The sequence below is a fragment of the Globicephala melas genome, chromosome 19 (assembly GCF_963455315.2).
Source record: "Globicephala melas chromosome 19, mGloMel1.2, whole genome shotgun sequence".
Lineage (NCBI taxonomy): Eukaryota > Metazoa > Chordata > Mammalia > Artiodactyla > Delphinidae > Globicephala > Globicephala melas.
The window spans coordinates 45648599-45673512 of NC_083332.1; the positions used below are offsets into that span (position 1 = coordinate 45648599).

The 24914-nt window shown below is 31.4% G+C and overlaps 1 protein-coding gene across 2 annotated transcripts in view; it reads left to right on the top strand.

Moving 5' to 3' along the window:
- Positions 1-24914, top strand: part of NFAT5 (nuclear factor of activated T cells 5) — a 131823-nt gene that overhangs the window by 71674 nt on the left and 35235 nt on the right. Inside the window, exons 3-7 of one of the 2 annotated variants that reach the window (XM_030863494.2) lie at positions 1028-1153; positions 15107-15665; positions 20396-20588; positions 22877-23067; positions 24580-24752. In XM_030863494.2, coding sequence (XP_030719354.1) covers positions 1028-1153; positions 15107-15665; positions 20396-20588; positions 22877-23067; positions 24580-24752 — 1242 coding nt within the window. Of the gene's footprint in view, positions 1-1027; positions 1154-14623; positions 14654-15106; positions 15666-20395; positions 20589-22876; positions 23068-24579; positions 24753-24914 lie in introns of those variants that run through there. The other variant, XM_030863500.3, reaches the window with a different exon arrangement.

Genomic DNA, 24914 nt, shown 5'->3' on the forward strand with positions numbered 1-24914 from the left:
TTGTTTGCTACCAAGGATAAAATGTCTTACAGTGCTACCTTTATTTTTTTAATCACTTAGTACAAATAGTTAATAATCTTCTTTAATAGTTGGAATGTTGCTTTTCTTAGAATACTAGGCAAGTCCCTTAAACTCTGTGCCTCGATTCTTTAGAAAATAGACATATGATTCTAACTGGTCTTTTGAAGTTTCTTCCAACATTGATTCTACTACCTTTAGTGGATATCTTGATAATTATTTCTGTCCAAAAACCATGTAATAATAACTATAAAACAATTTTTAAATAGTAGATGTAAATTTGATTTTATGGACAATTAGAATATTATAAAATATATTAAAAAGATACAGTACTCTTTAATCTGGGATAGAAAAGTAATCATAATCTAATATAGGCACTTGTGCTTAGTGATTTAAGAGTATCCTATACTTATGCCTTTCTAGAGTTGGAGATACCTCAGAGTAAGAAGTAGTTCCTTGAGCCATAACATTTCTCTTTTTCTCTTCTTTAGGAGGGAAAAATGCATTGTGATAGCAAATTAAAATATTTGATAAAGGTGCTGAGTAAAAGAGCAGTAGACGATTGGTCTAATTGGAGAAGCCAATTTAAAGCTGATATACACTAGTACATGCCATCTCATATGTAAAGGATTATAAGTTATGCTCTTTTTTTTTTTTTTTTTCAAAGGAAGATATTGGAGCATCTTGGATTATTTGACATCTCTTCTGTCTAGTTTTATACAGTTTTAAAATTTTAATAACTTTTTCTGTAGATCATCGTAAGCATGAGGGATAAAACCAAGAAGAAAACAGGGGTTAGAATGAATGGAAAATTCATTATTCAGTTCAATAAAAGTATATAATAGAAAAATATTTGCTAATAATTTTTACAACAGTAGTTATATGAAGTTTAGTGTATGTGTATGAATAATATAGTTCTTATGAGTGAAAAGACATTAATTTTGTGCTCATAATTAGGTTATTGACTTATACTCCTTTTAAAAAAAGTTTTTTCCCTTTCCCCCAACAGAATCTGTCTATGATCTTCTCCCAAAGGAGTTACAGTTACCTCCATCTAGAGAACCATCTGTAGCATCAATGAGTCAGACAAGTGGTGGTGAGGCAGGCTCGCCTCCTCCAGCTGTAGTTGCTGCTGGTATGCATTTCATTTTACTTTTAAAAGAAAAAGTATTATCTGGTCAACATGAACAGTGCTGGCAAAATTCATATCAAAGAGTGTGATTTGAGGGTTTGTTTTAGGAGGTTTTAAACTACATACTTTTAACATTAAAAACTTTCAGTATACAATATTCTTGATACAACTGTTATTTCTTAAAATTTCACGTTGGCACATCTATTAGTGCCATCTCCCAGAATGGACCTTATCTTCAACTATGGGAACAAGTTTAAAGTTTTTTTGTTCACTGCACATAAAAAGGTTATTATAAATACCAAGCTATGGGTAGAAAATTATATTTGAGTCTCTATAAAACAATTATTTTAAAAAATTTGCTCAAAGGGGAAAATGTTTTATTTTGTATAATCTGAAAAAAGGACTCAAGCACTCAAGTGTCTTTTCTGTTTGTAGCATGTTACTATAACCTTTTCCCTACATTTAAAAACATATGTGACTTTATACTTATTTTAAATTCAGTTGAAAGTAAATGGAAGATTTGAATGTAATGTTTATATAAAGACATTTTCTTATATCAGTGAAAAAGTATGGAAAGTAATGTTTGAAATTTATCAAGTTTATTTTTAATCAGCTCTCAAATCATACACTTTATAATTATATAAAATTGGTTCAAATTTTGATTGAATTACAAGATTGACAGACAAGCTAATTGAAAAATGTCTTGATTAGTGATAAATTAATAAAGAATGCTTTCAGTAATATTAGATTGCCCAACTGTAATTCTTTTTTTAGTTGGGTTTATAGACTACTAAGTGTGTTTGGTGTTTTAAAAAAGTTAGAAAATTACATATATATACTCTGAAGTTTAATCTATCCTACTAATTAGAGGTTTCTTGCCTAATATGATACCTCTCATCTTTTAAAATGGTACTTAAAATCCATCAAAACATTGTTTTCAGTAAATTCTTTTTGTTTCAAAAAGAACAGTGAAGCGGAAGGTTGTGATTTAAATGAGGATATTGGTACTACAATAGAACTTTGGGTACTTTTCTTATTTGCATTAACCTAAGTCCAGTTAACCTTGTGTACCAATCTTTCCCCTGAGCCGTATAGTGCAATATGCAGCCTTCCTGGTTGAGGGCAGGAAAACTTTAAACATGGCCAAGAAACTTACCAGCCCTGCTCACTGTTCATGTGTTGCCAGACATTTTCTAACAGATTCTGTGGATTTAATTGTGAACATTTTAGTAATTGAATTGTTAAGATGACCTGGTTTCACTTTATATGCACTGAATATTTTTTCTGGAATTTAAATATTTAATCTAGTTTTAAAATAGTATCAGATAATAAAATATATATTTTTTAATTTTAATGAAATATTTCACTTTAAATCCACAGGTAGAAATTGACTAACTGATTTCTTTTGTATCTTTTGAGATTTGTTTAAAGACATGTTGAATCTGTATAGAACTAAAAGTCTGTTTCTTCTGTGCTTTTTAACATCTGTTGACAGTAGATCCAGTTCCTTTTAAAAGCTGAAAAAATGTTAGCTAGGTTTGGAAAAAGAACGACACTTCCTTTGAAATAATACCAAACTCAGTTTTAGAAGTTTTTATATATAAATATTGAAAGTTTTTGAATTTGAGTCACTAATGGAATGTTGAAGGTCCCTCCTTCCCTCCCTCCCTCCATAATCCTCTCCAGATAAATTTGAATGAAGGCTTTGAGTTGAAAAATCATGAAAATAAGAATTAACCAAAGGAAGTATTCTGAAGTAATGAATTCTTATTAGATCAAGAAGTTATTGACATTGTAAAGATTGTGAAGAGAGTAAAGAGGTGACCTTGATAATTTTCATATATTCACACACAGAAAGTTTCTACGATCTAAAACCAAGTCGTTTGTAATTTTTTTTACACATGTTTACTTTTAACCAAAATAGTCTTATTCTAGAATTCTAATGTCTTATTGGTAGAATAGAGTCTTTGTCATGTAACATTATAGGTAAGAGAGTTTAAATTGCAGAATAGTTATAGTAGGGATATCAGTTAGTATGTATAATTAGAGTTGCTTTTTTTATTTGACATATTAATGTCCTTAGTGACATACATGTCAAAGAGATTTGGAGTAACTTAGCAGTTATTCAGTGTTTCCTGGCCAAAAGACTAGATGTTTAGGGAAAGATACATTAATTTAGACTTCTTTGATTTTTTTTTTTAATCTATAGCATTTGCTGTTTAAATATGAAATGCATAAAAATGATGACGCTTGATGTAGTTAATTCTTCAGAGTTTTGAAGGAGCCGGATTGGCTGCTATCAGGTATGAGGGCCTGGTGGGAACAGACTTCTAGTTCTGCCATAAAGGTTTGTGTTTCACAAATTCTAAATCAATTTAAATTTTAAAATTTAGAGGCTGGGCATATAGGTGTTCATGTACATTTTAAATTATTTAATTATTAAAAATGTGTTTCTCAGATTCGCCAATCTAGATTTTTTTCCCTTTATGTATTACTGAAGGAATGAGTAAACATGATGCTGCTAATCCACAATCCAGAATACTGGGTAAAAAGAATGTCTCTTAAACCTTTTTTCTGCTTCTACACTATTCACACTTTTACATACTCTCATTAATAACATCTTTTATCTGGTAAGACCCAGAGTTGGGAATGGGGGAGAGGTTTACTTCCTTACAACTCCTCCCCTCTCCATAGGGCCAAGTGTCACAATCTGGGAGGTGTAGTTGGAAATCAACAGTCTGAAATCCGTACTCTTCCCCATTTTTAAAAGGCATCTGTTTTTGTCGCACTAGAAAGTTTCTTAGGAGTTTGAGGTTCAATATATAAATGAATAAAAGTTTTAGAAGTACAGACTTTCTGAAGAATATTGTAGGTTCTTAGTAATTAAGACAGAGACTGTTTTCCTAACACAAAAAAGTTATCCAGGGACTTCCCTGGTGGTCCAGTGGTTAAGACTCTTCGTTCCCAATGCAGGGGGCCCAGGGTTCGATTCCTGGTGAGAGAACTAAGATCGCACATACTACAACTAAGGCCACGTGCTACAACTACTGAGCCCGCACACTCTAGAGTCCACTCACTGCAACTAGAGCAGCCAGTTCACCACAACAAAGACCCAAATAAATAAATAAATTTAAAAATTATCACTTATTAAAAAAAAGTTATCTACATGAATTGATAAATTCTGGCAAAATAAGGAGTTGATCAAGAAGAAATGAAAGTTGTGAAAGGATTCTTTTTGTTTGTTTCTTTAATCCTACAGTATAGGTTGGAAGGAACTAAAATATAAGAAGTATTATTAAGGAGAACTAAAACAGTTACACTAGAATTTTGGATTTTTGAAAAGAGATATGGCAGATATTTTTCTTAAATAACAGCTTTATTGAGATACAATTCACATACCAATCGAGTATTTTTAAAAATCTACTTACATGTTTACAGTTTTATCCTTAGATTGTCTTAATTTATTTAAAATAGGGAGTCTTTCACAGAAGTGAACAATAAACTTTACTCTTCATTTTAAGAAATCAGATTATTTTCTTGTTCTATCCTAAATTCTATTTGTCCTCATCTTGGGATGTAGCATCATGTTTATTAGTTTATATCAAAATATTTTGCTAGGGTAATTATTTCAGGTTTCTTTAAAATGTTTTAATTCTAATTCTTGAAATAAACAATGAATTAATCAAACCATAGGTTTTATAATTCAGCCAGAGAATCTTAAGAATAACTAGTTAGTAATTCTTTTGTTGTTTTCATAAAGTTGTTATTTTACTTTCAGGAATTATATATTAGTCCTCTTTAGAAATAATATCTCAGTATATGAATACTTGGTAGCAGTTTTTAACATGTATAGGTATATACACTAATAAAGCACATACAAAAGTTTTTAAAGGCTGTAATTAAAGTTAATAATTTTACATGAAGTGATCCATATAATAAACTTTTCTGTTGGAAGAGACTTATTAAATAGTGCTTTGAATTTTATGCTTACAGCAAGTACCTAACAGGTATTTTCTATACTGAAAGAACTTAACTGTGTGCTATTTACAGTATAGGAGGGGACACTAGAGAACTAAATAATGTCCTATAATCAAAGAACAGCTATGCTTTAATTTATTGGTTTGGCCAAAAAGTTCATTCAGGTTTTTCCATAAGATGTTACAGAAAAACCCGAATGAACTTTTTGGCTATCCCAATACTTCAGACACCTTAATCACCTAAATTAAAATCATAGAAATTTGTAGACCATCCATAACAGCAAAACTATACAAAAATTGAGTTGAAGAAAATATAAGCTATCATTTTTGAGTTCCTACTATGTGATAGGAATTGTACTTTACAATTTACATGAAGTGATCCATATGATCTATATCATATCATATGGTGTGGATATGGATATCATATATATATGATCCGTCCATCATATCATATCATAACTCAATCCTTCCAGGCACAAGACACCTCTCTTCTTTCCCACTAAGGTCTAAGTTCTTTTCTCCTTGCCATTGTACTTTAGGGAATTTAGCATAATGTTCTGTCACTTCAATTAGGGAAACACAAGATCCTGGACTAGGCAGTGTGTAGGACATTGAGTTGAAAAAGCCATACTCATTCTCCTCTGCAAGTTTCAGGATCTAAAAAATAGGAATATTATTTCTAGAAGAATATAAATTGTTTATAAAAGTTATTTACAGTAACAGAGTACTTAGCCCATTGAATTTATTGTAACTTGTTTACTAGTGTTAGAAGATACTTGCAGTTATGTAATTCTTATTTTCTTGAGTTGACTAAATTTAAGGAGCAAATTTGCCTTTGACTGCTCTCCTGGGCTAACTAGGTTAACATATTTCAGAATTTGGGCCATTTATGTAGTATATATTCCGAAGATTAAACCCAAAGCCCATTAACAGGAAAAGTAATTCACCTATGTAACCTACATATTGATGTTGTGAGCTGAAGTGTGAATTGATCTTGGTTATTCCATATGGTCATTCCTACTTTTCCTAGAAAACTGGACCACTTCCAGAAGGAAGTCAGATCCTAGCTACAAACTCGTTGAAGTAACAACATGTTTAAAAACTTTTCTCCTCATTCTGACTTTTAAAATTACATAGTAAATCTAAATACATACATTTATACATATAGAAATATGTGTGTATGTACGTATGTATAGATGTGTACTACTAACATCTGCGTTATTAGAATGGAGAGCATCAGCAAACTTGGGCCATAATGGTTAATTCAGAAACAGTTACCAATTCAGGAGACTATCCATATTATACATTTTCACTGACAGAAAGTACACATGGCCTGTTAATGGTTTATTCCCTAAATGTTTACCTTTTTTGGTCCTCTTGCTAATTTTTAGCAACTTTTATAAATATTGTGGTTTTTTCATTTTCTGGTAGAATAAGCAGATTTTTATATTACCTGAGTCTATAGAATAGCATTTTAAAACTGCACATAGATTCTCAGCCATTCATAGACAAATTACATACATCAAATAGACACAATTTCTTTTTTTGTTTATGTGTTTTGTAGAATTTCACATTAAGAAATTAATGCACAGAAGTAGGCTTACTTTTTTTATGCTACCAATAAGATTGATAATAAGCGAAAAGTATTGCCATAACTAATTGTTTTATAATAATTAGTTGTATAAATAATAGTAATAAAGTTGTATAAAAACACTCCAGCTGGGACTGGAGTGAGGGGAATTGATTAGGGTAGGATACAACAAAAGACTTCACCTGTTTCTATGACATTATTTCTCTTTTCCCATATGTGAAATATAATAAAATTAGCATGAGCTTTGGAATCATAAAGACCTACTTTGAATCTGATTGCTATCATATCATTTCTATCATATAGACAGAACCTTGTGGAAGTTCAGTAAATTTCTCATATTACCCCTGTAAGTAGACAGTAACAACAACTTTTTCTTAAGATTATTATGAAGGTAAATATGTAAAATACTTAATACTGCCTGATAATCAGTGATCGTTCGGTAAACATTGACCTCCCTCCCACATGGATTTCTCCTTTCATTTGTTAGTAAGGTTTTAAAAAATAGATCTTATTTTTATAAAAACAAGTTTTTTAGCTTTATTTTGCTTCTTTCTTTCCATTCTCAGTCTGTTTTTTTTACCTCATTTTGAAGTTTTGCATATCAGACAACACATGGGCCATGGGATTTCCTTTCTGACTTACTCTTTAATGTTGACACTCTCACTAGGAGCCCTTGTAAATGAAAGAAGCATTGCTAGAGGATGATGAATCATAGGGAGAACAGACACTTCCCAAAGGGATGATTCTGCAAAGTTGACTGATTAAGTATTCTTCCTAGAATTCTCTTCCCACTTTTTAAAAAATGAAATGATAAAGATGCGTGATCAATTATCAAAACTTCTAGTAGAGCAATTTATGACTTCTGTTTTTTGTCTAGACATTTTATCTACAGTTGGATCTAATGTACACTGTAATCCAGATCCAGTTGTAAAACCATTCTGAATTATTATATCAGAAGATTTTAATGATACAAATACTATTTTCCCTTTTTTGTTCACCTCTGAAAAAGAAGAAATATGAAGACATTGGACTAGAGTTGATAGGAATGACTTTATTATTTAATTTAAACTATTTTAAAAGGTATTATATGATAAAGCATTGAAGTGACCTTCAAATAGCATCCCTCAGAACTGTTTTTTTCTCTCCAGTTCTTAAGTTAATGTGGTGGTAATCTCTCTTTTTGTCTTAAAGTAAACATTACCTTTCAAGTAGTATAATTGCTGTCTTTTTGTTTAAAAAACCCTGTTCTTCCTGGGGTCTTTGACAACAATAAATGTAGTCATCAGCTAGTATAGTTATTCCCTTTTGTGTTTAAATTATTTGAGAGTGAGGATTCTTTCTGGGATTTTTGGTCTCCACCCAGTATCAATGACTGATACTACCCTGTAGTACTTAAATCACTGGATGATAGAAAGCATCTTTGTCTTCCAAGAGGAAAGGATTTAAAAAACAGATTGTGTAATATGTACCTAGTACCTATTTTACACTGTGATTAAATACTTAGGGTTGAATAGGATAAAATATATATTTAAAACATTGCTCTCAGTGTCAGGACACTTACAAATTTTGTAAGCATTTTATTTTTCAGGAAACATTCTTTAATAAATACTCTGTGAATGTTTATTAATGGCACTCAGACAAGGTAAAAATAATTATTTTAGGAGAATTTAGATTAAAAGCGGGAGAGTAATTATTGTGTAGTATTAGAACTATGACTGGCAGTTTGATGGACTGAAGGAGAGAAGGATGGTCTCTAGTAAATCAGTAACAACCCCTTCAGCTTCAGCAATAGTGCTAATTATTTTTTTTAAATAGAGCCTCTAGGATCAAACGTTTTATGCACAGTAACATATCTAATTTAAAAGTGTAAATTAGGACTTCCCTGGTGGTCCATTTGTTAAGATGCCTCACTTCCAATGCAGGGGCAAGGGTTTGATCCCTGGTCAGGGAACTAAGATCCCATGCTGCACGGCATGGCCAAGAATCTTTTTAAATAGTGTAAATTAGTAACTTTTTTGGAGGGGGGGGTGATGAGGAAGTGTTTGGAAGTTGGCCTGAGAAATGAAACTACTCTTTTGCTGGTAAAATGTATATATTTTTTAGTGCTTGAGTGTATTGGTCAGAACATATCGTCGTATACTCTTTAAGGGAATTTGGGTAAGGGCATAGTTTAAAAACACCTAGAGAGAACATTCTGGCTTATGGATTAGATTGCATTAGTAAACAGGAGAACAAATTGGTGAATATGAGTTAACAAAAATTTTGAATAAGAAATTTACCCACATGCATTTATTTGGATGTTAATAATTTAATTTTTTAAAGTTTGTTTTAAAACATTGCTTATAGTAGCATGTAAACCTATGTTGGGTGGGAAAAGTACAAATGGGAAATTAGAACTGTTTTAAACATGTAATTTAAATGATCGACCCTACAATTTTGGTTTTTTGGTTTTTTTGGTTTTGTTTTTATTTTTGTTTTTTGGTAAAGTAATCTGGATTGCTTATTTTATATGCTGGGATGCTAGTTGTTTTTTCTATTAATACACTTAACTTGCATTCTAGCTTCGCCATTCAGAGACAGGCATCGTGTGGTGGGTTGTGTGACAGTGTCTGTCAATAGTGAAGACAAATAGTGCCAGAGACATTTAACCCATCCAATCTCACCCAGGGTATAGGTCGGTCTCGTTTTCAGACTTCTTCTTAAGTCTTTTTTCTTTCTTTCTTTCTTCCTTCCTTCCTTTCTTTTTTTGTTTCTAAATAGTGGATTGATACTGATTGAAACTAAAACTTTTTTGTAAAGTTTTAAACTTTACCTTAATATTATAAGAAGAAGAAGAAGAAAAGTAGAAAACGAAGGTTGGCATGTAAGGTGTTGACAAAGCAGGTTTGCAGCCACTTTGTGTGTTCTAGATTTTTCAGTCCCTTGGCAACATGAATGTTGGCCTTATAATTTTTTTCTCTCAATATCTTTCTTCTTTGATCTGAAAATATATTCTTGTATCTGGTGACTTTTATCAGACAAATGTTTAGATTTGAAGTCATTGTTACCAGTAAGAAAAATGGAAATACTTAAAAAGAATTACTGAGACTGAACAGTAAGGGTTTTAGACCAGAAATTGTTTCCAAATGACCTGTGTTGATTTTTATTATTATTTTCTGAACAGTCAGTAGTTTACTCCCTCTCCGTTCCACTATTGGTTCACTTAGCACACTTGCAAATTTTTACGGCTTTTTTAAGGTAACTCAACTGATTTTGCACTGATGTTGAGAAGTTATAAAATATAAGTGCATATTTAAATGCTAGGGACCACATTTTTATCTTGGAAGCTTAGTTAAATGTCATTTCTGTCATATTTTTTTAAATCAGTGAAAGGTATTTGTTTCTTTTGAGGACTTTAAAGAATGTTTCTAATTTCAAAGGTTTCTATTAAAAGTTGAGTTAGTTCCACATAAAGTATCATCTCTTTTTTATGGTATTTAAAGCACTAAAATGATAATGATAATTTAAATAATTTCTCGTTTACAAATCTAGAACTAATGGTTCTTAATTTTAAAATACAGTTTAAGAAAGCAGTATATAAACTACATGGGTTTCTCTATGTGGTACCACTTAAAACTCCATTTTCATCTTTCCAATCAAATTAATAATATAGTTGACCCTTGAACAACACGGGGTCGAGGGTGGTAGGGGTACTGTCCCTTAGCACAGTCAGAAATCCATGTATTACTTACTTTGCACTCAGCCCTCCTTATCCTTGGCTCTGCATCCACAGATTCAAGCAACCACAAGTTGCCTAGTGCTGTAGTATGTATTTATTTAAAAAAAAAAATTGTGAATAAGTGGACTCACGCAGTTCAAACCTGTGTTGTTCAAGGGTAAAGTGTACTTGCAAATTCTGTAATATCCAGGAAGATATTATCTGCTATTCTTTTTATCCCAAGTGCTTTGAATATTCATAGTGAACCTTAATGATTACATCAGTTCTTGAAAGAAGCCAAATATACAGTTTAAGTTCACCATCATTACTGGCATTTGGCCTAGTAATTGGCTACTGCCAATTAATAAATCTAACAAGTCTGAAATTTTTATGTTTAGATATAGAATACTATAGATGTGATGCTTTTCTTTACTTGTAAATTTAAAAATTATTCTTTTGAGATTATAAATTTCTGTCAGTAAGTTATAAAAATGGTCTATCAGTTTTCTCTTTGGTGTTGCTGTGCTCTCTGTGGTCACAGAAAAAGCTATGGAAAAATAAAATTCTTTTTGGGGACTTTTCTGGCAGTCCAGGGGTTAAGACTTCGCCTTCCAGTGCAGGTGCGGGTTCGATCCCTGGTCCGGGAGCTAAGATCCCACATGCCTCGTGACCAAAAAAACCCCCAAACATAAAACAGAAGCACTATTGTAACAAATTCAATGAAGACTTAAAATATGGTCCACATCAAAAAAAAAAAAAAAGAAAGAAAGAAAACTCTTTAAAAAGTAAAAAAAAAAATAAAATTCTTTTAAGTTCAAAGATAAGTTTTTTCATAAAAGAAATAATAAAAATTTATTCACACATTACTTAGGTGAGTAAATAATTTTAAGAGGAAGAAACTTTCAACTTTATGAAGGATTGGTAAGGGATTTAAAAAACAAATAAATTATAAGGTTATAAAAAGAATACATTATGACTGTTCTGCTTGGTGAGAAAATAAAAGCAATTATTAAAACATTTTTATGCTGGAGTTTTTTATTTTAATAAGCAGCAATTAAACATAGTCTCTACATTCCTAACAGATAAAGATGGGCATTCAAACCCAAAAAGGGATGGGAGGGGTAGTTAGCATATTTTGTTTATAAAGGAATATATAGAAGAGGCAGGATTACATTAGCATTTTAATTCTATGGAATGTCAGTTAAGCTATTTCTTGAAATTTAATAATATATAGATTAAAACGTTTTTGTAAATATTTTAAGAACATTTCTAATATTCCCAGGAATTCATTGTGCTTTTCTGGGAATGCTTAGAAATGACAAATTACTGTTTAGAAATCTAAAATGTTCTTGCTATTATGTTACGCATTTACTTTTTAATAGATAATATTAAGAATTTGTTATTTTTAGTGAATTTATGGATTAATACACAAGTAGGTAATTTGGCTTATGTATGTTTCAAGAAAGAAAGTTATTAGCACATTCTTTGTAGAAATATTGAGTAGTTACCATTAAACTCTTAAGTTACTTCTGAACCTTCCCTGTATAAGTTAATGCTATTATAGCAAGGTATAAATCTTTTTTTTTTTTGACCTGATAATGTGTCCATTATGAACACATTGGTACATTTATTTACCAGTTTAACTTTAATGTAACTCATCATACATATCAAATATTGGCTTCTCATAAATCAATTTAATTAAAAAATTGAATTTTTACTACATGCAAGTCATAGTATGTTAGGTGTCAGGAGGGTCTAAGATGAGAAAGATGTTGTCCATACTCTCTAGGGGCCCATAGTTCTTATCCCTTATTACTTCACCACCTCACCTGGCATTATTAATGCACTTAGGTGATGTCTTGCTAACCAGAATGTAACATGCTTATGTGAAGGGTTTTATACACCATTTTCATCATCATCAGAGGGATAATGATACTATTGTAAAGAGTTTTATAGTTTAAAAAAATTTGTCTTATATTCATTGTATTCTTAAAATGAGTAGAACCTTTGTAATTTAGGATCAAACTGAGGTAACCTTTAAAAAGTAATTTTTTAAAATTAAATGATACTACTGTCTTTTGACAGAGTTTATGTTTTCAGCTTTATAGTTTTGTGCTAATGAACTTTTTTATTTAGTAAGTATATCCAGGAAACTGCAGGTAAAATATTCATAATGTGTGTTAGGTGTCAAAGGAAAATGTATAGAATATTTTAACTTATGTAGGGTATGAGATCACAGTTTGGCATACCTGTCCCAGAACAGATATTTACGTACAGTTAAATCAATTGGGTTTTATAACCATGATTTTTAAATAAGATTTGCAAGATAAAATCACACATACTTCAAAGAGCAATGCTAGGTTATAGCTTGCATATTAAATTCATAAATATATAACTTGCTTTTGAGTTCATGATTACATTTCACCTAACTTTCCGTCTGTCATGGACAGGGATCCCTGAGATGTTCATATTCTGCATTCTCATGTGCATGGTACTTAGATTCAAAAAGAGTGGGTGGGGGAAAGCTGCTTTATAGAAATACAAGTTCACAGAATTCATGCTGCATGCTTTGTGTGTTCCACTGCAAATACTGCATGCTGCATACTTGTATTTCTCTGAAAATGATGAACATAGACTCATACACACAAAAAGTTTAGTTTCTTTTTTGCCAATAGTTGGAACAGATGGAGGAATGTTAGACATAATACCTTCTCTATTTTTTCTAAAATGAATTCTGTAATATTTTTCAAAAAATAAGGAAAAACCTTGTTATTTAAACCCAAAGTGGCTACAAATCAGCTCCTAAACTGTCACTGACATTAGTATCTAGATTTTGTAGTTTTTACAAATCTTTTAAAATATTTATTTACTAAGAAAACATTGCATTAATGCATGATACGAAATTGATAAAAATTTTTCTTTAAATTGGAATGCAGTTTAAAGTGACTGAATTTTCCAATTTCAGCTACTGCATTTGACAAGGATACAAACTGGAAAATGGAACTGGTATCATCTAAATGCTCTAAGTGCTTTAACTCATGGTAGTTGAGAAAAATCTTTCCATGTGGCATTATGTAGATTTCATTATTGATGGCTAATATTAATAACTGTGCTCTTCAGCCTTGACAACAATGAAAAATTGTGGGTGCATTTAGTTCTTTCAAATGGTTTAAGTGTTTTGGTGCATGTTTTCAATTTAAAAATAGATCTTTGGCACTTGGCTTTTGATTATCGAAATATTGGCATTCTGACATTTCACTCTTTATATAATTGATGTGGATGTTGCAATTCCAGTAACTGCACATCACAGTTTTAAGTTTATCTTATTACACCACTTTAAAACAGTAGCATACATGGCTATAGATAAAAATTAATTTTAGATTTAAACATATTTTTAGTTGTCTGTCACGTTACCTATTTTCATTTTTGTATGTGTTTATGATTGTAAACCTTTCCTTATCTTATACAAGATAAAATTGTATAGGACTGATAACTTCCAACTTTAACATTATTAGTGTGCCTCTTGATATTATGTTGTTAAGGGTTTAGTAGTAGCATTTTTCAATGAGTTGTTATGCCAGTTGCCACACATTTTGAAAAGATCTACTTTTGACTTTTTTTGTTAGGCATAATAAGTAAATGGTTTTATAAAAAACCTTTTTATAAGAACTAATTCTGGTTCTCTCCAGAGATTTTTTTCTGTTTAACTCTTTTTTGTTAGACTTCAGCCAATAAAATTTACTGTTAACTCATCTGAAGAAATTCCCTTAATAGTTAAAATCAAGGAGGCCTTTTAAAGAGAGAGGAAATGGACAGTGGTAACCAATTGCCAATAAGAAAAATCCATCCAATAATACGTCCTTCTTCTGTTTTTCATTCTGCGATAAAGGGTGGATTTATTTATTTTAGAGATCATGGTTTTGAACTGCCACTTCCAACTTCTGGAGACCCTCAGTGGTTAACTTGCTTATCTTCTACAGCCCAGCATGTTCCAAATCAAACCTTTTTCACTTTTATTCTTGTAGATTTTAAAACAATCATAGTGACGGTACCAGTTCCATTTTGCCTCCAATTCAGTCGATTATATATTTTTTCTATTTATTTCTCATTTTATAATTGATATCTGGAATAATCAGCAGCTCTTTTCTCATTTATTTTCTCATATTTTTATTCCAGGATTTGCCTCTGAAGCAGGGAGTGTCTGCATTAAAAATGACCTGTAGTTCTCTGCTTCATAGGTTAGAAACTTATTTTAATATTTTGTGGCTAAGCACAGTCCCACTTTTCAAATTCTATAATGAATTATTTAATTGGCATTGAATGTGGACCACAAGCATATATTTCATATTGGGTTTTTTTTTTTATTATTTTAAATGATTAAAATTCAGTGGAACTATCCAGCTGAGGCAATAAAAGCTTTGTTTTTGCTTTACAGCTTAAAACATTAAATTAGATTTTAAAAAATCTATCAATTATAACACAAGTAAAATAATGCTATTTGGGCATTTTTAAAAATTGCATTTTTTAGGCCTTGTATTGCTTGAAGCATTTATATTCTAAAACTTAACCAAATTCCAACTATTCATTTTGGGGAAAAACAATCAGTTCACAAATCACATTTTCAATGGGACTGCTAGCCAGCATAGGTGAAAACATGTATAGTGTATTTACTCTTAAATTGTACACTGCAGATGCTTCTTCAGCTCCCTCCTCTTCCTCCATGGGCGGTGCTTGCAGCTCCTTTACCACCTCTTCCAGCCCTACCATTTATTCTACCTCAGTCACCGACAGCAAGGCTATGCAAGTGGAGAGCTGCTCCTCAGCCTTGGGGGTAAGTAACCGAGGGGTAAGTGAAAAGCAGTTAACCAGTAACACAGTTCAGCAGCATCCATCAACACCGAAGAGGCACACAGTCTTGTACATCTCACCACCACCTGAGGACTTGCTGGATAACAGTCGGATGTCCTGCCAGGATGAGGGGTGTGGATTGGAATCTGAGCAGAGCTGCAGTATGTGGATGGAGGATTCCCCCTCCAACTTCAGTAACATGAGCACCAGTTCCTACAATGATAACACTGAGGTACCTCGTAAATCACGAAAACGAAATCCAAAGCAGAGGCCGGGGGTCAAACGACGAGATTGTGAAGAGTCTAATATGGATATATTTGATGCCGACAGTGCCAAAGCACCTCACTATGTGCTTTCTCAGCTTACCACGGACAACAAAGGCAACTCAAAAGCAGGAAATGGGTTGGTATTCACATTTTTTTAAAGTTCTCTCACCATTATGCAAAACAAAAAAATAAATCATTCCTCATTTTTCTTAATTGCTCAGCTCAAGTTTGCATCTAAAGCAAAGATACTAGTTTTATCATTGAAATAACATGAAAATTTTAACTTAAAATTATCAGGTTTCACTAGAGAAGAAAATAAAATACCAGTAGATTTTACCAATAGTTATCTTAGTATGGGTAAGATTTAGTAGAAAATGAAAATAATCTGTTTAGAAATAATTTTTTAATTTCAAATGGACTTATACTTTAAAAGAATTTTAAAATATTTTTATTCATAAAAATAACTAGTGATGCAATGACTCCAGCTAAAACAAACATTTACAGAGGGCTAGTTTGTATTCCCTTTCATGTTGTCTCCCCAAATGATTCAGTCATTTTCCACTTTTGTGAAGATTTTAGTCTTTATTTCCCTTTTTTCTTTTATTTGATGAAAACAAGAAAAACTAAATTGATAGTTTGATTCTCAACTTAGATTCATGTATTTATTTTAAGCTTTTTCTTTAATATATTATGCCAATTCAGGATTTTTAAAAAAATAAATGTATCACTTTTTTTTTTTTTTTTTCTGTGATTCTGGGTTATATATCTAAAGGGTGATAGAACCAGGATCATGGTGCCTGTTTGAGTTTTCATTCATCTCTGCCAGTTCACAACACTCACTAAATATGTTTCAATAGCTATATTATAGAATATTCACTTCTGAAGTAGAGAATACTATGACTTATTTTTAACTTTCTGATTCCTTTAATACTTTTATTGTAACATTTAATTTCTAGACTTTTGATTAGATTTTCCTACAGTATATTCAGCATAGTTTGATAGAATTTAACTCACTGGATCTTGAGAGATTACTTTTTTGGGTGGCAGGGTATGTATGGTCCTTTAGTTGACCCAGGATCTCCTACAATTTCAGGCTGTCACAGAATATGATGGAGATGCTTTTGATTGTTTCACTATTTGATTACATCATTGGTATATTTTAAGTTAAAAATCTGGTTGAGAGTTATAGAGAATATTCTTAATGTGTATTAAACTTGTCCTTAAATATTTTCTCAGTATATTTTTAAAGTAATACCTACCATTTAAGTAATGATTATTCTATACTACTTTCTTCTCTACTCTCATTTAAAACTCCTTTGGGGTGATAATAGTAAATAAAAACGCACATTTACATATTTTTCATTTTTAGAAAGTCCAGATTAGGAAATTATCTAAAAGAAAACAACATATACCCTTTCCTAAAGTGTTGCCATTAGCAGAGTCAACAATTCTAGGACATATCTGTAGAACTGTTATCTATAGAAAATGCTCTGAAACGCAGTAGCAGAGATTTAAAAGGCTCATATGTGTCTATCATTAAATACAGGTATGTGTTTATTCGGGCTTCTGTGGAGAAAGTGTTTTTTTTTTTTTTTTAAGTTCCGTAAGAGAGATTTTCATTTTTATACTGAAATAAATGTTAAAGTTCAGAATGAAGAACAAATAAAATTTTGACTTACAGTTAGTCAACACACATGATTTGCAGTTGCTGTTAAAGAGATATCTTGACCTACATCTTTTCTGCTTCTGCTTTTGTATGATAGATATATCTTAGAAATGATTTGAGGTTACCCAGGGAAAGTATAATAACATTTGTCAAGACAAAATCTCTCATGAAATAATTCATGGAACAGAAACTCATCAAGCAGCAGAAGAAATGTCCAGCTTCTTAGGTAATGGAAAAATATTTGACACTAGCATATGAAAATGATAGAAGAAGTTTAAACTTTGAATTTATAAGAACTATATTAAGGAAAGGATAAAACCATATATAAATATAGAAAAATAGGCCTTTGAAAACAGTTTTTAAGGGGATCTCAAACTAAAGTTCTATGTTCTTCAATAAGGAAGATGTTAGAAACATGAAAGAAATTTTGCCATAAAATTTCTATTTATATAATGCTAAATTATAGAAAATGTACCCTCAAACATGTTGAGTACAGCAGTTTTTATTGATCTTCAAGATGGAAATAACATTTTTGTATGAATAAAATGTTATATGAAAGAGTTTATTAAGAAAACAAAATCATTTTTAAAAAACTACTCAGTATTTAAACATTCCTAGCCATATTTTTCTTAAATTCTTCACCTAAATGTCCTGAGAATCAGTAGCCAGTGTCTCTTTAGATATTCCTAGAAATTAAGATATGATGTCACCTGCATGTGAAACCTGTTTTAGGCATTTTATAGTGAAAATTATTTTTGTGACAGGCAACCAGAAGGATGTACAGCACAAAGGAATTAGTGTCATTTTAAGTTCTGAATAGAATATTCCAAGACAGTGGATTTTCTTTTTAGATAATCACTTAGAAGTAAAATCCCATACAATTAGCTACTATTTTCTTGTTTTTTCCTTAAGCCATAATGCATTAAAAATTAGTAATTTGAATGACTGCTTTTCTAAGAATTAGTTGATGTTTTTATTGTTTTACACAGCTAGGGATCTAAATATGTATGTATACAATTTTTACATTTAAGCCTAGAGAATAAAGTTAGTTTTAAGGGCTTTTAAAGGTATCATTTCAGAAATTGTTTGATTACATGTGCTATTCTTCTTTAAGCCATAATGTGTATACTTTATCAACTTAAAATTTTCATCCCAAGTGAAATATTTTGTTTTATTGAAATAGTAAAACTCAATATCATCTATTTACCCTCATAAATATTAGCTTGGCCAGCATAAATGAATACAAAAGCCACATCTTGCCAAATTAATGATATGCTAAATTTTCCTTATATTTCAGACTAAAGTGTTCCCTTTCCTATTATAAAATTAATAGATATTAATTACAAACATTTGAAAAATGCAGAAAAATAAAAGAAAATAACTAACCTATAATCTAATAAATCAGTACAACTATTAGATTTTGCTGTTTTTTCTTTTAGTCCCTTTCAGTGCATATTTAGAGAATGTTTTTACATAGCTTAAGTAGATGAATATTTTTGCTTTGATTTTTTTTAATGAGTATAAAACAGTATCATTATAGTATGCAAAGTACTGCACATTGTATTCAGTGCAAATATTTGAATTTCTACCCAGAATGATGAAAAAATAGGATTTATTGCCCTTTGTTCTGACTTTGACTTGATACTTTTGTTCATAGAATTTATTCTTCCAGGGCCTTTTAAATTACTTACACAGGTAATCTTTGACTTAATTATGTCAAACTTCATCAACAAGTTTGCCTTCATCAACAAATACTTTTTCAGCATCTTTTGTTTCAGGAATTGTGCAAGGTTTAGGGAATATGAAGATGATTGAGCAAAGTACTTCCCTTCAGAACCCTTCCTCTCACCCAGTCAGTCTAACTGCATACCTTACTGCATCCTAGCCATGGATTCACCCCAATCCAAAATTCCATTGAGAACATAGCCTTTTCCCTCTTTATTATTGATGACTGAGTTAACAACTTGGTTAGAAATGAAGAGGTAAACATTAGAGCTAGATTTAAGGCTGCTTAGCCACCATTGCTGCTCTATGTTTGAAGTCATAATATTTCTCCTAGGACCTGTTTGCTTTTGGACAGGATTTTGTCCACAGTCATCTCTTGGCTCCTTTATTTTCAATTTGAGTGTAAACTTAGGACTGGGAAAGTGATACAGAAAGCATTATAGGCCCTGACTCTATTTTTAAATATACATAGGTAATTTTTAAACTAATAGTATTGTTTTCTATTTATTTTTATCACATATATACAGTACTTCAGATTAAATGTGTTGACCTGAAGTCCTAACCACCATTTGAAATATTTTTCTTTGAACATACATTCTGCATAGCAAATGCATAATATACAAATAAACATTAGAAACCCAATTAAAAAAAATAAGTTAGATTGCCTATCTGTAAAGCACAGATTATAAATTTTTTATATGCTGAGGGCTTTAATTATTTAATTAATCACAAATTAAAGTACTCTGAAAAATTTAACTTCTGAGAACGATTGTTTAGAGTAAAGCTAATTTCCAAATTAAAATTGAATCACTGATTTTTTTTTTTTAGTATAATTTTCTCAGTTTGATGTACTAAGGAAAATATCCAAAAGAATATGTACATGTTCCTTCAGTTTCTTTAAGGCCTTTTGTGTTTTTTTGTTAGTTTGTGTCTTTGTGCTACCCCCACTTTTCTTTTGCTTTGTAAGTCCTATTAGAAAATAATAGTAATCTTGTAGCTTTAGGTAACACTCACACATATATGTAATTTTTAAACTTTATTTTGAATGAAGTGCAATGTGAAAGGTTATAGTGACATTAGCTATTGTCTTTCCTGTTATTCTTGGTTTATTGCATTCAGTCTTCCTTCCTCCTGCCACACATACGCATTCTTTGTCATCCCTGTCCAACTTTACCACCAAATTTTATTTTCAATTTTTTTTAATTGAAGTATAGTTGATTTACAGTGTTGTGCCAATCTCTGCTATACAGCAGAGTGACTTAGTTATATACATATATACATTCTCTTTAATTACAAAAGTTTTAAAGATACTTTACTTATGGAATGTAGTGTCCCTTAGGCTGTCTTTTATTTTGTCAGTAAGATAATCAGTTGTTTTTAATGTTATTGCCTATTCTCTTTCTTCCTTTATCTTAGATGACTTTTGTAGAAAACTCTTTTTGATACTTTTTCCACTTTGTGCTTTGACTTCTCAGAACATTGGAAAACCAAAAAGGAACTGGAGTAAAGAAGAGCCCTATGTTGTGCGGACAGTATCCTGTTAAAAGTGAGGGAAAGGAGCTGAAGATAGTTGTACAACCTGAGACCCAGCACAGAGCTCGGTACCTAACTGAGGGTAGTCGTGGCTCAGTAAAGGACAGAACACAGCAAGGCTTTCCTACAGTAAAGGTACTTATTTTAGTTAGCAATATATGAAGAATTTTATCTACTTTTACTTATTATTTTGTTTTTAACCAAAAAAGAGCTGCCTAAAATAAAACTAATAGTTGTATATATTAGAAATTAAAAGTCTGACTGAATTATAGGCCAAATATGATTACTCTGATGTCCTTTGAATTTTAGTTTAAATGAAAGGAGAGATGAAAGTGTGTTCTAACAAGTAAAATATATGGCAATCATGAATTATCTTCCCTTTATATTTGACATTGGTAGCAACTGTTTTAGATTCTTCTCACACCTTATATTTAAGAAGAAATTTTAAAGTGAGTCCGAAGAAATATTGTAGAAATTATCTTGGACTTGGAAAATAAGGTTTTTGAGATGGCTAAAGCAATCAGGACTACTCAACTCAGAAAATAATTGATTGATAGGTAACTTAAGTCTTCAGTTTAAAAAACAGGATATCGGGCTTCCCTGGTGGCGCAGTGGTTGAGAGTCCGCCTGCTGATGCAGGGGACACGGGTTCGTGCTGTGGTCCGGGAAGATCCCACATGCTGCGGAGCGGCTGGGCCCCTGAGCTATGGGCGCTGAGCCTGCGCATCCGGAACCTGTGCTCCGCAACGGGAGAGGCCACAACAGTGAGAGGCCTGCGTACCACCAAAAAAATTAATTAATTAATTAAAAAAATTTAAAACAGGATATCAGTTGAGTCTTTATCTTTTCAGAACTTAGACTAACAGAAGAAAGAGGGGACACTTAAATTTTAGCACCTGGGATACCTTATTGAAAAGACTATTTCTCTTTGAAGACAAACCAAAAGAAGTGGAGTAGGGGATGTTTATTTAACAAGTGTTCCTACCCCTTGCAAAATACTAAACAGGAATTTTGGCTAGTCACATGGTAGATTCTTGTAAATACAGTTTGTGTAAATGTGTTAGTTGAACAATATTTAATTGAACTGCCTTTCGTTTTATACTTGAAAGAAATAATGGTAGAAACTTGGGATCAAGAAGCTTACTCATGACCATTATACGGTTTGTTAATAATCACATGTACAGTATCATTCCTACCCCTCTACTACTCACCACGCCAATCCTTTTTCAGTCCCCCCATCTTAGGACAAGTAACAGGCAAGTGAGAAATTTAAGTTATGCTTTGTATAAATATTTGTCTAACCAGACATTTTGATAGTTTGGTAAATATTTTTAACCTAATTGCTCTGACTTTAAGTTATGCTTTGTCTAAATACTTGTCTGCAGAAGTAGTTAGATTAATTGCCTGTGATAAGGAGTGAATTGGCTGATCTTAAAAGTTTACTTATTCACTCATTCAGCAAATACCGTACCCTTCTATGTGCCAGACACTGATCTAAGGTACTGCTAACAATTTGGGTAGACTGCTTATTTGCTGCTTATTTGACTCATTATGATGATACCCATAGATACAGAGATACAGTTATTCTTGGATAGAGAAGATATATGAGTTTTTTTATAAGCACTTTGATGTGGATTGTACAAGTTATTTTGTGATTTTCTGCATTCTGTATTAGCAGCTTCAATGTTTACAAACCTTATCAAGAACCAGCATTGGAAACATTTGTTCCCAAGTGTTCTTTTAAATATTTATTTATTCTTCAGCATACAAATTATAATTTAATTTATGAAGGCTTGCTAGAGATCTGTAATGACCCATAGGTCCTGGTTTGAACCAGCAGTTTTTCAGACCATAATGTTTTGGCCTAGGATTTTGTGATGTTGTATATATGTATCTAGTCTATGAAAATGAGCTCCATACCCCTAGTATTTATATAGCTGCACTTCAAACACTTTCCTACTCAAACAGCTTTAACAGAGTAAAAATTTAGTAGATGTACTCTCATTTGATGATGATGATAATGATGCCACTAGCACAGTTTAGTGAATTTTCCATTAGTGGTGGTGGTAAATCCTGAGTAACCCACATGTTTTGGCAGTCCGTAAATTTATAAATACCTTAAAGGATTGTGTATGCATTCTCATCTGGTTGTACAAATTAATTACAAATGATAATTTATCATTAAACATCTAAAATTAAAATGTGATTATTGCAGAACTAAAACTTAGAGTTTTCTGCAAAAATTTAGCCAATTTTCCTTTATGAAAATATTTTACCTCTGTTTTTCTGGAAGACTTGTTATTTCTTTATTGTAATCCAGTTATAAATATAACAATATAGAACTTGGTCTTAAATGTTTGATTTTACAGTTAGATTATTTGAAATGCTGATTAGTGTTTATGCTCCCTGTTATCTCACTCCAGCTGGAAGGCCATAATGAGCCAGTAGTGTTGCAGGTGTTTGTGGGCAATGACTCTGGTCGAGTGAAACCACATGGATTTTATCAGGCCTGCAGGGTAACTGGGCGAAATACAACTCCCTGCAAAGAAGTGGACATTGAAGGCACTACTGTTATAGAAGTCGGCCTTGATCCGAGCAACAATATGACACTGGCGTGAGTACTTAGTAAAAAAATTTTTTGTTAATTCGTTACACTTTTGCAGTAGGCAGGAAAATTTTTTAGTTTCTAATGTATAAAAGATATTGAGTATTGTACTGAAATGTTTTAAGCATAACAAATAAAAAGAATAGTTTATTGCAGAATGGTAATGGGTGAAAACGAACTCTTTTGCCCTTTGCTAGAGAATTCCCATAGTGAAAGACAAGGATATAAAAGCCAGGTGGAATGCTGGCTTTTTGGAAAGTAATACAGACTTATATGTTGGAATTAATAATATTAACATTAAAAAATAAAATTATAAACAATTTGATTTGCTTTCCTAAATTCTCTTTTGTTAGTGTTTGCAGTAGAAACTGACAGAGATCATTCATGGTGCCTTGACCCATCTTGGTATGAAAAAGCATATTGCTGGTCTAAATTTACCTTCTGTTTCTATTTTCCTATGTTAAAAAATTATGTCCTGGGACTACCTATTTTTCATCTTATGCATTTTCATTTCCTGAAATATATTAGAAATGATTGAAATTAATTTTTTTCCTTAATCCTTTTATTAAGGACCTTTAATCCTAACAGTAACCATAACAGCAGCAAATATTGATCTGGGATAGACCTGTTCAGTAATTATCCGTATTGGATAGCTAAAGACTTTTCTCTACTTGGTTTTCACGTTTTGTTCTTTTTTTTTTGAAAACCATTTTGAATAAGTTAGTGAGAGGATAGTTTGAAAAGGGAAATTTTGAAACATATTTAGTGAAGGTTTATTTTTTAACTTTTGAAATTGTAAAAATAAATGTATATGGTGGAAGATAGGGAGTTACTGATTATAAAAATAGTACTTATTCCTTATAAGTTGAAAATACAGATTAATAAAAATCTCAATAAAATTTAGTAGTAATATAAAGCTAAAAACATACCCCTCAAACGCCAACTTCCAACTTAATAGAACTAATTACTGTTTTGACATTTATTTTTCCATCCTTTTTTCTGATAAAATTGCGATGATACTCTACTCACTGCTTTGTAACCTGCTCTTCACTTATCATGAGCATTTTACCATAACATTAAATATTATTTATAGCATATGTTTTAATGGCTGTGCAGTGTTACATTTTGGGGGGGAGACAGTTACTAATTTTTTTCAAATAAAATCCGTTTCTCTATTTTAATATCTGAATTAGGTGCAAAAAGAAAGAGGATAAATTTAATTTTTTAAAGCAAAAGTAACTCTTGTAAACCATTACTTATGTTCAGATTTTGAAATAGTGATTTTACTTCTGTACTATTTTTTCCATTATTATTATAAATGAAAAGTTGACAAGATGAGAAGTTATGAATATTCAGAACTTACCCTTCTCTGTTTTTTGAATTTGGAACCGTATAATTATATTACATACTCAAAAATTAAAAAGGAAGCAAATTATTTTTAAAAAGAAAACTTGTTTGATTAAGAATATTGTACTATTTATACAACAGAAAATATCAGTTAATATATTTTTTCTGTATTAGGGTGGACTGCGTAGGGATATTGAAATTGAGGAATGCTGATGTTGAAGCCAGAATAGGAATTGCTGGTTCCAAGAAAAAAAGCACTCGTGCCAGATTGGTTTTTCGAGTTAATATCACAAGGAAAGATGGCTCCACTTTGACACTGCAAACACCCTCTTCTCCGATTTTATGTAGTAAGTAAGAAAATATGGAGGTATTAAATATATGGAGGTTTTTTTTCATTTTCTATCAATCTTTTGATATCTCTAAATATCAGTTGTTTTTCATATTCCAGCTTGTGATCATGAAAAATTTGAAACATTTTCAAAGCTATAGTTAAATTTTCTAGGCTAAAT